Raw genomic sequence first — 17,706 nt, 5'->3', positions numbered from 1 at the left:
TTATGCAATTTTTATAAAACAATTTATAATAATAATAATAATAAAAATTTAAAAAACCACACAAGCGGATAGCAATGGTATAAAGAGCTTCTGGTTCAAAGTATTAAAATGAAATTCTGTCTTATGCAATTTTTCTTTTCTTTCTTTACTTTCGCCTTTTTTTTTTTTGGCAGAGGGGCTAGTCAATCGCACCAAATGCAGTGCTTGACAGGTATTTATTTTATAGAACCTGCAAGGATGAAAGGCAAATCAACGTCGGCAACATTTGAACTTGGAATGTAAAAAGCCAGAAGAAATGCTACTAAGCATCTGGTCTAGATTCTGCCAAAAAAAAACAAAAAACAAAAAAAAACAAAAAAAACTGAATGACATATAAGGAGCTGACCGGTGGAAAATACTAGTTTAAAGTAAAGTACATATAACGAGGCGTTACTATATAGAATGTCATTAGAGGTTTAACTAAAATCATTAGATTATGCATATATTTGGAGGAGCAGATATTTATTTTTCATTTTTGTGTGTTTCTTCAACATCAATATTTCTGCACTTAAATGAGTGAACTGTTTATTTAATTTTTTATTTTTTAGAGCAATTATTTTCCCAGCAGGTTGTTTTTTCCTGTGGGGAACCACTCAGATGATAAGTGTGTGTGGTGGTGGTGGTGGGGGGGGGGGAGTTGAAATAAGAGACACATGCAACATTCTTTTCTACTGTAGGCACAAGGCCCGAAAATTTTTTAGGAGGGGGGGGGGGGGGCAGAACATAAAAATAGATGAAATACTGCTTAGCATTTTACCCAGTATGCTAACATTTCTGCCAGCTTTCGACACAAGCAGCATTAACTGAATAATGTAAGAGACTATGATGATAGAAGGAACAGTCTCTAGTGTTAAAAAATGTTATATAAAGAAAGCTATGAGACCTTTCAAATAGGGCATATTTGGAGATGAGTACAAATGGATCTAATTCTTTTTCTTTTATTTGTTTCAGTCATTTTGACTGTGGCCATGCTAGAGCAGTGCCTTTAGTTGAGCAAATCGCCCCCAGGACCTATTCTTTGTAAGCCTAGTCTCTGTCTATCAGTCTCTTTTGCTGAACTGCTAAGTTACGGGGATGTAAACACACCAGCATCGGTTGTCAAGCAATGCTGGAGGGACAAACACATACATACATACATATATATATATATATGAGGAGCTTATTTCAGTTTCTATCTACCAGATCCATTCACAAGGCTTTGGTCGGCCTAAGGCCATAGTAGAAGATACTTGCCCAAGGTGCCACATAGTGGGACTGAAGTTGGAACCTTGTGGTTGGTAAGCAAGCTACTTACCACACAGCCACTCATGTGCCAAATGATAAGTTTTTAAAAATACCAAAAGCAAAAAAAACAAAAAAAAAACAACAAAACAAAAAACCTGTTCAAAATAATCATAAAAATTTTTTTTAGATGTGACTCGAGAATATTTTCAACCCAGTGTATTGAGTTCTACGTCACTCTCACAGTATCAGCCAGGCTATCAGATGTTGGTATATAGCACTGGTCACAATGCACACCTTTGCACTGCTGTAGCTTTTAAATGATGCCACCTGGTTGGGGAGGTGGACAGGCCATTGTCGCCCACCTCCACAGAATGGAAAACCAGTCTGTCGCAGAGTTAGCCATTTACAGCTGAGTGAACTGCAGCAACATAAAAATGAATTGGTTTGCTCACTTCCTGATTTAGTAATTGAATCCATGATCTTCCAATCTTGGTCAGCTACCTCACACACACACACACACTAACAGTTTGACTTAACACCACATGACAAAGTTTGATGGACACATCTCATCAAATGCTATATAAATATAGCTCTTGAATTTTTATGGTGTATATAATCCTCATGAAGTAATTTCATTGATTGCATCTCCTGGATCTGAGATGCATGGACACTCTACATTACATTTCTCTGTATTAGATCACTTTGTAGACTGTTAGCCGAGACTGTAAAAGGAGCTTTCTGTGATAGCCGCAAAGTTTTCTGACTCCATATATTATTTAAATCTTACCTGTAATAGAATAATCTTGTTCTATTCATGAGATTAAGATTTACACTTTTCAGTACACAATATTGAAGACATTACTGTACAATGCTAAAGACCAGCTTTAATCTGCTTTACTTGAGCAGATGTATTGTACTCAATGTACTTTAATGTGACCACATAATAGAATGCTACAAAGTGATCCATGGACTCACTTCACTATATATGCATATGGTTAGCATTAAATTAAAATTTATTTTGAATGTGTTAACATTTAGGACTTCTTAAAAAAAAACTTCTAGACAGTTTAGCTTGAAGAGACATGTTGCTATATTAGCAGGTTAAAGAATTAACAAGGAAGTTCTCTTAGTGGTTTTGCATTCTGTCACCGCTGTGAACATTCTTAGAATATGGAAGCGTTATAAGCAGATAGAGATATTGTGAAGAAAACATGTTAACAGACTATCTCACTCCATAACACATTTTTGGAGAGTAGGGACAAACCTGAAACATAAGTGGAATTTTAAAATACATTTAAATTTAGATTCAATAAACTTCAATTTTCTTCACCAATATGTTATGATTAATTTTCTCTACAATTAAAAAACAGTATGTAAGTAAATGTATAAAAATCAATAAATTGATTACTTGTAGCATAAAAATCTAACCTTATTCATATGGTATTTGGTCTACCAAATATCATAGTGAACCACTTTCTATGGCTACATACAAAATATGTGCATATAAATGTATTATAAAAAAGGTCAAAATTGTATAATATAGATTTACTGATGCATGTTTTTAAACTGGTAAAATAATAACTCTAAAAGTCCCTTATCTGCTTGAAATAAATTAAATTGTCTATGGTCAGATATTTTATTTACAAAGTATAAGAAAAATATATTTGAACTACAATATGAAATGATAAGACTATCTACATACACAATCACAATATCATTTTAATATTTCATTCTGAGTCAATAAAGAAATAGAATTCTGTTTTCTATAGTTATTCTAAGATGGTCAGGATATAGCTGACATTATTCCAATGACTTAAGACAACAGTTATATTTATAACCTTCCAATCATATGTTTCTATGTTAATAGCCCTGTATATATCTCATTCACATTTTTTTCCATTCATAATTCCTATCTACTTAGGAATTCCTGTTATTTTGCACTTATCCTTTTAGTTTATTCTAAACACATTTTTTTTTTTATTTACTCCATCTGTTTTTTAATTTTTTTTTTTTAATTTCTTTTTAACCCTGAGGGGGGAATAAAACAATCTTTACATTTTTGTTACTCCCTGATCCACCAAAGACCTTCACAGGAATAAGTACCCTAACCCACATCATCTGGCTTTAGCAGCACAGATAACAGGAGCGAAAGGAAATATATTGAATGTAAAGGGTTGGAGAGGGCGGCAGAGTGGTGGTGGTGGTGGGGGGGGGGGGGAAGAAATATACTCTGAAGTGTTTCATGGGGTTACAGGCTCATCTCAATCCATGGTTTAAAACTCCTTCCCCTTTCCTTTCCCTTCCAGTAGTTGGAAAGAACCTAGTGAGCAGGAAAATGTACAAATTAAGCAGTGGGAAAAGTAAATGAGTAAGATCCCCCCTCTGAGTCATTTATTGGCTATAAAAGGAGCCTGAAGGATGAGGATGACAGAGAGCAAGAATAAAGATGCAGTGGAAGCAGTAACAGGCCTCCTCCAATGGAACAACAGCAGCAGCAATTTACATTATTGACAGCCGATGTGTTATAGGAAAACAGTGAGAAAAAATTTAAAATAGCAAGACTGCAAATTACTTGCTTTTAGCAGTCTTACTAAAATATATATATATATGTGTGTATATGTGTGAGAGAGAGAGAGATGGGATAAGAGCAGCAGGTAGTAGAGGCCAACATTTGTAAGTAAAATTTTCGAAGCCCCTATGAAAGCAGAAGTAATTAAATGCTACGACAGGAACTTCCCTATCACAATACTTCCTGCTGAAGAAAATCATTGTAGTAACAAGTGAATAACAAGTGAATCTGGTTTCCTTTTAGCAGTTTTCTTCCCAATACGATGTACACTAGTAATTGCAATGGGAACTCAAGCAATTTTCAGAGCATAATCAGAACATCATCTCAAGTGTCTTAATTTGAAAGTGAAATAGTTTCGTAAAGATTTCACAATCTTTTATACAATGATACTACTGTAAGTATATCTAGATATGTAACCAAAACTCTAAAACAAAATTTTGAGTCAATGGAATATGATGGTTAAATCTGTAGAAATCCCAATTTTAATATATTTTCAGAGCATAATCAGAGCATCATCTCATGTGTCTTAATTTAAAAGTGAAATAGTTTTGTAAAGATTTCACAATCTTTAATGCAATGATACTACTGCAAGTATATCTAGATATGTAACCAAAACTCTAAAACAAAATTTTGAGTCAAAGGAATATGATGGTTAAATCTGTAGAAATCCCAATTTTAATATATTTTCAGAGCATAATCTCATGTGTCTTAATTTAAAAGTGAAATAGTTTTGTAAAGATTTCACAATCTTTAATGCAATGATACTACTGCAAGTATATCTAGATATGTAACCAAAACTCTAAAACAAAATTTTGAGTCAAAGGAATATGATGGTTAAATCTGTAGAAATCCCAATTTTAATATATTTTAATAAAACTGTTGTCTTTATTTTCATTTTCAACACTATCTTTGCTCATAACACTCATCACTTTCTACAGCGTTCATTCGCTACGACTCGCTTCTGTCTACATCTTTAGACCTAAATTCACTTCTTTGTTACTTCCACCCACATATCTCATTCTAGAGAGCAAATGAAAGTACTTTCACGTGTCTCCATTTTATAACTTTCTACATTTCAAAGTTATTTCAGTAACTTTCTCCATTTCCCTTTGCATAAAGTTATTTCACTATTTATTTATGTATTCCAGTCTTACCAATAGATGTCAAAGAAAGTTATTTCACTAATGTTTTCGTTTCCCTTTCATATTTCAATAACTTTTCATCCAAGTCATTTTACTATTTATTTATTTTGACCTTTCTTATAAAATATCACAAATTTAGGCATTAATTTGTTTAAAGTGTGGAATTTTAACCTGTTGCTTCAAACGTTTTATGTTAAACCATAAAAAAAAAGTCTTTAGCTTATGTTTAGATTTAGAGTTGCTTTCTAGAATTTCTCTAATGTGAGTGCATTCACAAAAACAGGAAGTCCTTTTGCATGTGTGTGTGTGTATGCATGTATTATATATATATATATATACATACACACATATATATATACATATATATATATGTATGTACATACATACATATATATATATATATATATATATATATATATATACACACACACACACACATTTAGTTAATATTTGAAGTGTATAACTATATATTTTGTATACATATTTTATGATTTTATTTACTTAGGATTGTATCATAGTTGTTACCAATGAAGGTGTTACACCGATGTTCAAACTCTGGGCACACAGTTCCATATAGCAGAAACCGCTGTAGGGCAATGAAAGTGGCTACATAATTTCTGTTCTCTTGTCATTGACCTAATATTTGTGTAAGTGTGGGGGGGGGGGGGCGTCACATAAGAAGCACCTGTGCTGGCCCCACATGTAAATTACCCATGCTGGTGGCACATGAAAAGTACCCATGGTGGTGGCACATAAAAAGCAGCCAATGCACTCTGTAAAGTGGTTGGTGTTAGGAAGGGCATCCAGCCATAAAAACCATACCGAAACAGACAACTGGAGCCCAGTGTAGCCCACCTGCTTGCCAGCTCCTGTCAAACTGTCCAACCCATGCCAGCATGGAAAACGGATGTTAAATGAATGGTAATGATGTTTGCATTTGTAATTACATTTTCGCTGTTAATAAATTGAATCAACAACATTATATATTTTCAGAAAGTCAATCAGTAAAGGATTAATTACTTCCATTATTGAATACACATTACATCCGTTATTTTCAGAGCTAATACAGCCATTACAAGACAGTATTTTTCTACATAATTAATATATAAATACATTCATATAACACTGGAACGAGATTCATTATTTTTGTTTTTGTTTTTGAAAAGGACTTTCCTGTTTTGTTTTTTGAATTAGGTTTGCAAGATTCCTGATGTGAAGTCATTATTGGTTTGATGATTCAGAAGGGTCATTATGCCAATAGTAAACACATGCATTGGTTCTATTTCACTTCTTTATTATTTGTTTGTCAGTTTGTTAACTATTGAACTAATTAACTAATTGATTGTTGGATTTATTGTTCGGTTAATCGATCAACCATTTAGGTTCACTGCCATTCGTGACTTCGTCATTCATGACATATTCTCTCTACTCCAAATCGGCTTCAAAAACAATCAAAATTTTGTTTCTGCAAATTCTGAATCTCACATTAAAAACACAAAAGAAATCAATGACTGCTTTTTTGAAAAATAAGGCATTAAAATAAAAAAGTTAGAGGAGGTGGGGGAGGGGTTAAAGAATCCTTCCTTAAATGAATAAATACCCAAACCATACTCTGCTGTCTTAAGAAAGGACACATTAAACTCTGAGGTCCTATAACCGGCACTGCACTGGTTATGATGATGACGGTTCCAGTTGATTTGATCAATGGAACAACCTGCTCATGAAATTAATGTGCAGATATGTGTACCCTTAATGTAGCTCTCAAGGAGATTCAGTGTGACACAGAATGAAGCGGGTCCTTTGAAACACTGGTGCTACTCATTTTTGTCAGCTGAATGGATTGGAGAAACATGAAATAAAGTGCCTTGCTTAAGAACACAATGCTCCACTAGGAATTGAACTCACAACCTTACAACCATATACGCAAAAAAATATGATTATATATTACATAAACTAGGAAAATACTATCTAGAGGGCAATGCTTTTTGTACTACTAATAATAGTGTCACCAGCCCCATAATAATTTAGCATGCAACCCAATTGGATTAATTGTACAAATTGATTAATTGATAGCTATTTGATTTTATTCCAAAAGACAGAATATCAAAGTTGATCTAGAACAGGACTTGAACCTCAGACTCCTGGACTTGCCACCAGTATATAAAACATCTGGTACTCTTACTCTCTCACCAAACTTTAGTGAAGAAGACTTCTATGTAATAATAAACTGAAAATTGAAAATCTATTCAGCACAGACTGAAATGGTTGGTTGTAGACAAGCATGTATATGATTACAACTAGAAACTAAGAAGGTTTGTTTACTTTAGTTCAATCAACAACTGAATATCTATTATGTAACTGCTGTTTAACTGATCAGTATAACAGACATATAATTTATTGATTTGAAGCTGCACTGATAATTTAAATGCGATTCATTCGGTTTTTTGTTTTCTTCTCCCGACTTCTCCTGCAGAAAAATGTCTGCCAGTGGAGATGAGAGAGTAATTTCCACAGATAATAATAATAATAATAATGATGATGTCAGCAATGATTTAGTCTTAGGAATAAACAAAATATATTTACTGAAGGGTTACCAGCAATACTGACATTCATTAACTGAAATAGTGTCACCCAACTGGGACATTATCTTAATGAAGGAAAAATGAGGATTGATAAACAGACTGATTAGCGGATTAATTTCCTTACCTGAGATGGAAATTCTGGACATTGACGTTTTTGTATGGTGCTGTTTTGCGCTGACACCATAACAACAGACCTTCTTTAGCTGACATCTCTGTTGGAGAGGAAAAGGTAGTAAATTAGCAATATGGTTTTTAAGGAGAAATATGCTAATACTACAACCCATCAAACTGTATTATTATTATTATTATTATTAATGAAATGGATAGTTGATCAAATATTAATCATTTATATCTCTGCTAGCTTAACCTTTAAATGGCAAGAAAGGGCTGCATGAATGTGTGTGTGAAACATAAAAACAACAACAACAACAAAAATCTCTTTTTCTTAAGGGTAAGTTCTTATACTTCTTTCTACTTTATATAAGTACAAAAACCATAATTATTGTTAATCTCTTACATTATAAAATTTGCAATCTTCTTATCACAAAGTGCTGTAAAATATTCACTTTCCTTTATATCAAGTGTTAGCATAAATTCATTTGAGATTCCCACATTGTACAAGTGTGCATCAGTTGATGATATCTGCTATTTAATGGTTAAAGCACTTTTGATAAGGGAAGATATCACAGGTTGTTTAACTCATATTATTACTGGTACTCATTTTTACCAACATCTGTGTCATCAAACAACAGAAATATGAGCTGAAGAATTAGAAATTGTAATGCAACACATCTGATCCTATATAATTTGATAACTGTGATTTCATTATCAATTAGCTCAAAATTGAGTTCTATTTTAACTAAATACGAAATCATTTCTTTTGTTGACGATGGGAAATGTGACTGCAATAAATATATTAGTGCTTATTTTATCAATTCTGTTTTGAGTTTGTAACACATTGAGTTACAAATCAATATCATCCTTCTGTTCCCATATTTCTGTTGAAATAGACAGTCTTTATTTCAATCAATTTTGAAATTACTGAAGAATTTAGTGAAATAACTTTTCTATTGTTAAGCTGGTGTTCAGAGCAAAGATTAACACCATATTTTGATGGAAGGTTTTATTTAAAGCACTTCAAAATTGGAAGATTGTAACATAGAACCAGGGACAGTCATAGGCAGGTTAGTATCAAAAGGATTAAAGATAGCTCAAAGAATTTTTCCTTATTTTCTCTCCAGTTTTTCTTCACATCTCAATGGTTGTTACAGGTATTTTCACTGTTATAACAATTGACTATTTTGGTATTTTTGTTTTGAGAGGGAAATCCCGAGATAATCAAATAAATTAGCGTATAGATCAATAATTGAAATATGTAAAAAAAAAAAAAATTTGAACTTTTACAGTGGACAGTAGCTGAGTGAATAGTCAAAATGTGCCAAAGAAAATTGCATGATTTTCTATTGATTTCTTTGTCTATTTCTGATTCATGTTGTTTTAAATTTGTGAGTTACCCAACAGACTAAAGAGAGATATTTTAATAACAGCAGCTATAATATTGGAAAAGATGTCTTTCAAGGATAAACTGTCAGCACTTAATATGATGAAAGAAATTCAATGGAAGGAGAAAAAAAAATTGTAAAATAAAATATAAGACATTTATATATATATATAAAAAAAAATTCAGGAAGAAATTTATCAAAAACAAATCTAAAGGTGTTCTAAAAGCAGTCAGCAAATGAAAATTTTAAGGAAATAAATAAAAGAACTGATAAAAGAAAGATGGAGTTTATCTGTTATAAAATGCTGGTGACATTTCATTTAGTTTTCTCTCTGAATTGATATAAGTTTAAGGAACTCAGATTGACAGTTCAATAACTTTTACATCATGGTCTGGAGAAGATGTTTGTTATTTATTTACATAGATTGGGCAAGGATCAATATTTGAGTTACAAAAACAGTCTCCAGAAACAGAATCCTGAAGAAAACCTTCAGTATTCATCCTCTGACTTCATACCAGTGGATTATATTGAAATATTTGTGAATCTTATAAAGCAGTCGGACAAGGCTGTTAGCAAAATGTTATGTCTCCCAGGAAAAGATGATATATGAGTTTTATTGTTAATTAAAGCAGGAAGCTTGCATTATTCTGTTATTCACAAGAGTGAGTCATCTCAGCTCTGACAGAATTATGACAGAGAGAGAGAGATAAAGAGATATAGAGAGCTCCTGAAATATTTGGAGATGAGCCACAGATTTGGTATACAGGATGTATTTGTCACAGTACTACACACTGACACACATTGTTTGATTAGGCAGTGGTATGAGGAGTCAGAATATGTTGCAATCTGTTTATTGTCAAACCAGTCATCATGGACATATACAACATGTACTTGGTCAATGCCTGTTAAATTCTGTTTCTTGGAATATATTTAGATATGTCGGCAACTTAAACACGGAATTCAAAGGAATAAAGAAAACTGATGTGATTATTTTGGGGGGTAAATGTGCTTTAAGATTGTTTCAGTCAAATAGAATGCTGCTGTGCTAATATTGTGTAATGTTTATAAAACATTTAGGTATTTGTAATTGAATGTGCATCTATCTACAAAAGCTGTTTGAACTGAAAGCAAAGAGGCATGTAGCTGCACATTCTTTTGTTATGTCTGACATACATGGAGCCTACACTATAAAATTCAAATATCTTGGTTGCCATTAGAAACTTTTAAGAGCTAGTGTCTAGTTTGGCATCATAATATTAAGCCAATATATGATTACATCTAAATATGATCTGGTACCAATTTCTGACAACTCAATAAACTGAAGTGCATAGAATTTATTAAGTACACTGCCCAGATATTTCATCAGTAGTGAATTTGAACTTAAGACCCATGGGATGGTTGTCCAATATCACATTTGATTATCCAATTTGCTTCAACAATGATTAAGAGAGCATCATTTTGAATGATTTGTATGTGGCCGTTGTTTGTAACAGAGACACTGTAAGATCGAGTATGTTGTGTGTATATGTGTGTGTGTAGTTATTCTAAAGTGGAGGCGCAATGGCCCAGTGGTTAGGGAAGCAGACTCATGGTCATAGGATCACGGTTTCAATTCCCAGACCAGGTGTTATGAATGTTTTTTGGAGCAAAAACACCTGAAGCTCCACGAGGCTCCAGCAGGGGTGGTGGCGAACCCTGCTGTATTCTTTCACCACAACTTCCTCTCACTCTTTCTTCCTGTTTCTGTTGTACCTGTATTTCAAAGGGCCAGCCTTGTCACACTCTGTGTCAAGCTGAATCTCCCTGAGAACTACATTAAGAGTACATGTGTCTGTGGAGTGCTCAGCCACTTGCATATTAATTTCAGGAGCAGGCTGTTCCATTGATTGGATCAACTGGAACCCTCGTTCTCATAACCAACGGAGTGCCACTAGTGACTCTAAAGATGGGAGGTTTGTATTATAGGGTGGTCTTGAGTGGGTTGGTATCAAAAGGGTTAAAAGGCTGAATGATCAGCAGTGGCACCAAAACAAAAAGTTTGGACAAAGAAACTATGCCACAGTATTCTGTATTTTCTTTCTCTATTTCTTTTAAACAGATGTAATGAATCATTAAACCTATTCTCAATGAGTGGCAGTTAAAAATCAGCAATAACTCAAAATGATGTAAGACATAATGATATGCAACAGTTAATGATAATTAACATTAAAAATTATCAGTGAATTTATTTCAACATTAAAAATGTTTTCCTTTTGCTTTGTTGGAATATTTAAAATAAATTTGAATATCATTATGTGACAGCTTTTCATGTTTCCATCCTGAAGCTAAATTAGTAACATTCTGGAGGTGTTGTTGACTGGTTTTGTAAAATGACAGTCCACAGTAATTATTGATTTCAAATTTTGGCACAAGGCCAGCAATTTCGGGGGAGGAGGTAAGTCGATTACATCGACCCCAGTGTTCAACCGGTACTTATTTTATCAACCCCCAAAAGGGGGCGAAAAGCAAAGTTGATCCCAGTCGAATTTGAACTTAAGATGTAAAAACGAATGAAACATCACTAAGCATTTTGCATAGTAAGCCCCTGGTTCTACAAGCTTGAAGCACCTTATTTGATGGTATATATGAGATACTTAACAAAAAAATAAATAAAATTCTCAAAAACACCACCATGGGTCCATATGCAAAGCTGAGCCTCTCATAAACTTTCATGCACTAAAGACATCTTTCCTCAGTATGTGCTGCTGATATTGGAGTGTATCTAATATGTCTGTATGTCTTTCATACCATCAAATACGGTAGTTACTATCATAATAGCATTTGTTAAATATATTCAGTATAAATTATTCTTAATATTTACCTTCCACAGTGATGTCCTGGATAGCAAATCTCAAGATAATGGTCCAGATCATACCCAATGTCATTTTAACATTTCCATCAACAATCTCTGAAAAAGTCCATAAAAAATGACGAAAATTAATCAAAGGTGCTTCATGATATTTTAGCAGATTAAAAACTCATACGCAAAAAAAAAAAATAATTAATAGACAGATACACATGGTGCTAACAAAACCTACACATCCTTGATAACTATTCTGAAAAAAATATGTTAAAAAACATTTTTTCACAAAATAATAATCTTCCATGGAAAAGATGCTTTTCTTTGAAGATAGAGATAAATATTTCACACATTTTGTGTAATATCTGTTGTACTTAAACTAGGCTAATCACACCCACTCTCTCTCTCTCTGTCTGTCTCCGTGTCTCTCTTAATTTAAAAACCTTTGAAGTCTTCAGACATAAATTATATGTTCCTCTTTTGCTTTGTGAAGGAAGATCTTAATAAAAATACAGACATAGCAATGAGTACAAATCTAAGATTATGTTGGAGGTTTAAAATGACTAAATTTATGATCAAAAACCTTAATGGAACCATCATTTTTCCTTTTGTTTTTTCTAGATATTGTGTATCCAGTGTATCCAATTTTTCTTAAAGATGGTCAAAAGTGATATGGCTGAGATCTGGCTGTTATATCTAGCAGGCCAAACCCACCACAGAGAAGATCCTTTATTAGTACAATTCTAGTGTAGTAATGTGCTGACAAATGAGGTCTGCTGAATAACACCATCAAAACCACTTTTCAAAGCATGTGGCAGTGAATCTTCCAATCAAACCAAAGAAACTATGTTTGCATTGGTTTTTCAAATTGCCAATACCATTTGTTAATCTCAGTTGCAACTCCTAGGAGAAGTGTGATTTTTTTTTCCTTTTCTTTTTTGGCCATGGCATGAACAGATACTATAATTAATACCATCCAATGCTCCAACATTTCTACCAGTTTACTGTCCAGCACTGGTACACATTTTGTTGATCCTTAAAGGGCAAGAAGTAAAGTTGATTGTGGCAGGATTTGAACCCAGAGTACATAGATTTGGAACAAATACCACAAGGCATTCTATCCGACACACTAATGACTACCAGTTTGCCACTTTGCCCTGCAGCATGTTCTGAGTAAAGAACACGTTATACAGTAAGCATTCTGTTAGCCTTTTAAACCCACAGATTTCAAAGAGGGCTACTTAAGTATTGATAGATATTATCATAAGCACACAAACAAAAAGAAAAATCAATTGGTATAGATATCAACTGTAACATCACTAAGTATACCTGTAATTTAATATGCCGGTCAATAAATAAAAATAAACACCATTTTGCATATCTGGCAATTTTTTTTTTAAGCATTTTCAAATCAATACCAATCATATAGATATCACAAAAAAAATTAAACATTTCTCCTAGACTTTCAAATAATCAATGCTCACTTCAAAGAGTATATTATTTTAAAAGAATTTCTATTACAACCAACATAATGCAATAAATGTTAATAATATATACAAACAGCAATTCTAATTTAATCATGTCAAATAGATTAGTAAATGCACCATACTTCACTATCTAATACAAGAGCCAATTATTTGATCCAGCCTTTATTTAACAGAGATCCTACATAGTAAAAAGAAATTGATAAGGAGATATTCTCATAAATTTAACTCCATACAATTACTAATTTATTTTCCCCCATTAATATATAAGTTACTGATTTCATTATTTTTGCTATTACATTTATCGTTATTGTTAGTATTGAATTTATATCTTCCATGTTGAGAATAGCAGGCAATATGTAGCCTTTCACCTGCAGCAAAATCAAATAAAAGCAGCTTTTCAAAAACTCTCCACCCATGCCATCTCTCTCTAGAGATGTGTATACATACATACATAGCCATGTCTATCATACACACATACTTAGAATTTCCTCAGCAATTGAACACATTGGTAAGAGAATATACAATCAAAATAGCAACATCCAACAGTACACTGCCAGTAAGTGTGGTCTACGCTAGAGAAAGAAGTATACTAGTTAAAAAGCGAGCTAAATATAACCAGACACTGGACATTTTGCTTATAGCTAGTGCAACCAATTAGCAGCATTGTTTTTGTGCTTCTAATCAAAGAATTCCCAATTCAACTCCAGGTGATTAAGTTCTATCAAGTGAGCACGGGTTCTCAGAAATGTCTACAGTCTAATATATGTCAGCAGCAAATATTTTAAATGTGGTCGGTTCTTTTGTATAACGATACAAGCCATTCTCACCAAGAAGAAAAATTTATGTTGAAATTAAAAGAACTTCTCCACTGTCCTTTGTTTTTCATGTTTTCATATTTCGTCCTGTACCCATATATGCAGCATAAGTTTATCTTATATATATATATATATATATATATATATATATATATATTCATTCTTTTATTTGTTTCAGTCATTTGACTGAGGCCATGCTGCAGCATTGCCTTTAGTCGTACAAATCAAAGCCAGGACTTATTCTTGGTAAGCCTAGTACTTATTCTATTGGTCTCTTTTGCTGAACCGCAAAGTTGCGGGGACATAAACATGCCAGCATCAGTTGTTAAGCGATGGTGGGGGGACAAACACAGACACAGAAACGCAGGCACACACACACACACACACACACACACACACATGATGGGCTTCTTTCAGTTACCATATCCACTCACAAGACTTTGGCTGGCCTGAGGCTATAGTAGAAGACACTTGTCCAATGTACCACACAGTGGGACTGAACCCAGAAGCATGTGGTTGGGAAGCAAGCTTCTTACCACACAGCCACACCTGCATTTCCACAAAGCTGAGAGAGACAGAGTGTGTGTTTATCCAGTACATGATGATAGTTTTAAAAGGGGTTTAATTCAATTTGTCTCTCTTTCTTTCTTTTCTGTTTTAACTTGCTTCAGTCACTTGACTGTGGCCATGCTAGAGCACCGCCTTTAGTCGAGCAAATTGACCCCAGGGCTTATTCTTTGTAAGCCTAGTACTTATTCTATCAGATTCTTTTGCTGAACCGCTAAGTTACGGGGACGCTAACACACTAGAATCGGTTATCAAGCGATGCTGGGGAGATAAACACAGACACACAAACATATGCACACACATACATACATACATATATACATATATATATATATATATATATATACGACGGGCTTCTTTCAGTTTCCATCTACCAAATCCACTCACAAGGCTTTGGTCGGCCCGAGGCTATAGTAGAAGACACTTGCCCAAGGTGCCACACAGTGGGACTGAACTCAGAACCATGTGGTTGGTAAGCAAGCTTCTTACCACACAGCCACTCTAAAAAATTTACAAAAATAAAATGAATACTTGTAATGTAATTCAAGTGAAAAGATTTTCAATGGATTTCACAGAGAAAATATTTATCTTCTTTTTTTTTTACTCTTTGTGTTATTACTTTTAAGTCCCGTTATTTGAAGCAACTGAACTATGATCCCTGCCGTTAAGTTCACATGCCTTCCAAATTTCTTTAGAAACAACTTGCTTTCTTTCTAATCTTAGAAAATAAACTAATCAACCAATTAACTTACTGCTTAATGTCCTATGACTATTCCATGAAGCTTTCCATGTGATCATTCAATCACCTATACTTTTACACAATTAAATAAGAGTAAAAAAAAATTTGAGTTGGGTGAATCATTAAGAAATTTTCAGTTTGTCAGTGAAGCACTTAATGAATAAAGTTTACAGTTAGCAATTGTTGATAATGATTAGAAAGCAACATAGTCATGACAATGCTAAACACAGGAGGGTAGGAGAGAGGACCTAAATGACAGAGGCCAGCGAGAACCAATAACAGAACACAGTATTTTCCTGATGACAAGCAACTAAGAAAAGAGTAGATATCTCAATGATTATTAGGGTAAAACGGAAAGCTTAAGTGATCATTTGACATGGCTGATTATTTCAATTATGCTCTTGACTGAAGAGCCATTAGAGTTTACAGGAGAATTATACAAAAAAAGTACATACTTAGACACACACAGGTGTAAGTGCCTTCTACTAGAGTCCAGAGTCAATCAAAACCTTGCTGAGTAGATTCGATAGACAGAAATTGAAAAAATGCTCATCTTGTGTCACTGCCATATGAGCCATATTCTTCATTTCCAATCTTCCATGAAAACATGTCTGGATACGGAGAAATATTAACTTACTAAAGAAACAAGTAAGGGTTGGTGACCAGAAGAGCACCCAGAATAACCTTCCACTGTAAACTAAATATATTGTTTAATGTAAATAGCTTTTGAAAATCTTTATTGTTTTAATGCTCACTTTTTCATGCTTGCCTGGGTTGGATGGAGTCATTTCAGGCAGATTTTCTACTGTCAGATGCCTTTCCTGTCACCAAGCCCCCACCTGTTTCCAAGCAAGGTAACATTTCCTCATGACCAAGTGTGTTTCGCAGAATATAGGAAATGACACTGCTTGTATGATGGTGACATTCATTTACATCTATCATGCAATGTGAACACAAGGGGCTTCTCTTGGTTTCCTTCCACTAAATCCATTCACAAAGCTTTTAGTCAACTATAGTAGAAGATGCTCAAGGAGTCACACAGTGGGACTGAACATAAAACCATGTGCCTGGGAGCCAAGCTTCTTAACCACACAACCACAGCCGTGCCTTTCAAAATTGTACATACTCTACCAAATTATTTGGTCTTCAAACATAAAACATGATTTATGTTCTTTATATTTCTGAATAAAAATATAAACCAACATAAGTTCTAGATTTATGTTGTTTCAAACGTGTGCATTAAAGCAAAATATTGTATTCAATCTACTTAATATAAATGACTGAGAATTGCTTATCAAAAAAACTTTAGCTTCTGTGTCTATAACCCTGTAACAATATGATGTTTTTTTTTAATGGTGCTTATATTTTACATCATACAATGTATTATTGATTTACTAGAAGGTTAGCTCAAATCATGTAATTTTTGATAGCATTACAGTTACACGGAGTGTATGCAGTCTGCGGTTGCAACAGAAATAACAAAAATAAATAGGAATCTTAACATTGTATTGCTATGAACTGGTAGAATCATTAGCACATCAGATAAATACGATCGGCGGCATGCATTTCTTCCTGCTCTTTGCATCCTGAGTTCAAATACTGCTGAGGTCACCTTTGCCTTTCACCCTTGTAGGGTTCAATAAAGAATAAAATAGAGAACCAGTGAAGTACTCAGGTTGATATAATTGGCTACACCCTCCCCTCAAAATTGCTGGCCCCTATGCCAGAATTAGAAACAATTATTCCTGTCATTAGTAAGGCAGGGAACTGGCAGATTTGTTAGCATGTCTGATAAAATGGTTAGCAGCACAAATTTTTCTTCCAGCTCTTTACATGCCAAGTTCAAATACTGCTGAGGCCAACTTGGCTTTTCATTCTTTCAAGGTTTGACAAAATAAAGTACCAAACAAGTACTGGTGTCAATGTAAATGACTAAACCCTCCCTAAAATTACTGGCCTTGTGCCAAAATTTGAAACAATGTTAGTGATTTGTTTGACTAGGGGTCAGTAATTTGCCTCATGGAAGCAAAGTGGCTGAGTTCCTTTTGAGTGTTGGACCTTATGGAAGCAATGACCAAGACCTGCAATATTATGTCATGCTTGAGAAGAAAACCTATCAAGCTGAGCAAAATCGCAGTCGTGGCAGATATTGGTGTCACGCAAATGGCACCCATGCCAGTGGCACATAAAAAGCACCCACT

General features: G+C 33.9%; 1 protein-coding gene across 4 annotated transcripts in view; it reads right to left on the bottom strand.

Annotated features, from left to right (window-relative positions):
* LOC106875711 (alpha-actinin, sarcomeric) overlaps nucleotides 1-17,706 on the bottom strand; it is a 147,923-nt gene that overhangs the window by 38,992 nt on the left and 91,225 nt on the right. For all 4 annotated transcript variants that reach the window (XM_089354357.1, XM_089354358.1, XM_014923958.3 and 1 more), the window contains exons 3-4: nucleotides 11,919-12,005; nucleotides 7,681-7,768 (exon numbers count right to left, since the gene is read on the bottom strand). In XM_089354357.1, the coding sequence (XP_089210483.1) occupies nucleotides 7,681-7,768; nucleotides 11,919-11,982 (152 nt within the window). In that variant the 5' untranslated portion in view covers nucleotides 11,983-12,005. The remainder of the gene's footprint in view (nucleotides 1-7,680; nucleotides 7,769-11,918; nucleotides 12,006-17,706) is intronic.

The sequence above is a fragment of the Octopus bimaculoides genome, chromosome 6 (genome assembly GCF_046866305.1).
Source record: "Octopus bimaculoides isolate indiv1 chromosome 6, ASM4686630v1, whole genome shotgun sequence".
NCBI lineage: Eukaryota > Metazoa > Mollusca > Cephalopoda > Octopoda > Octopodidae > Octopus > Octopus bimaculoides.
Note: the sequence above shows the minus strand (reverse complement) of the source record. Positions and strands in the feature narration are given on the sequence as shown.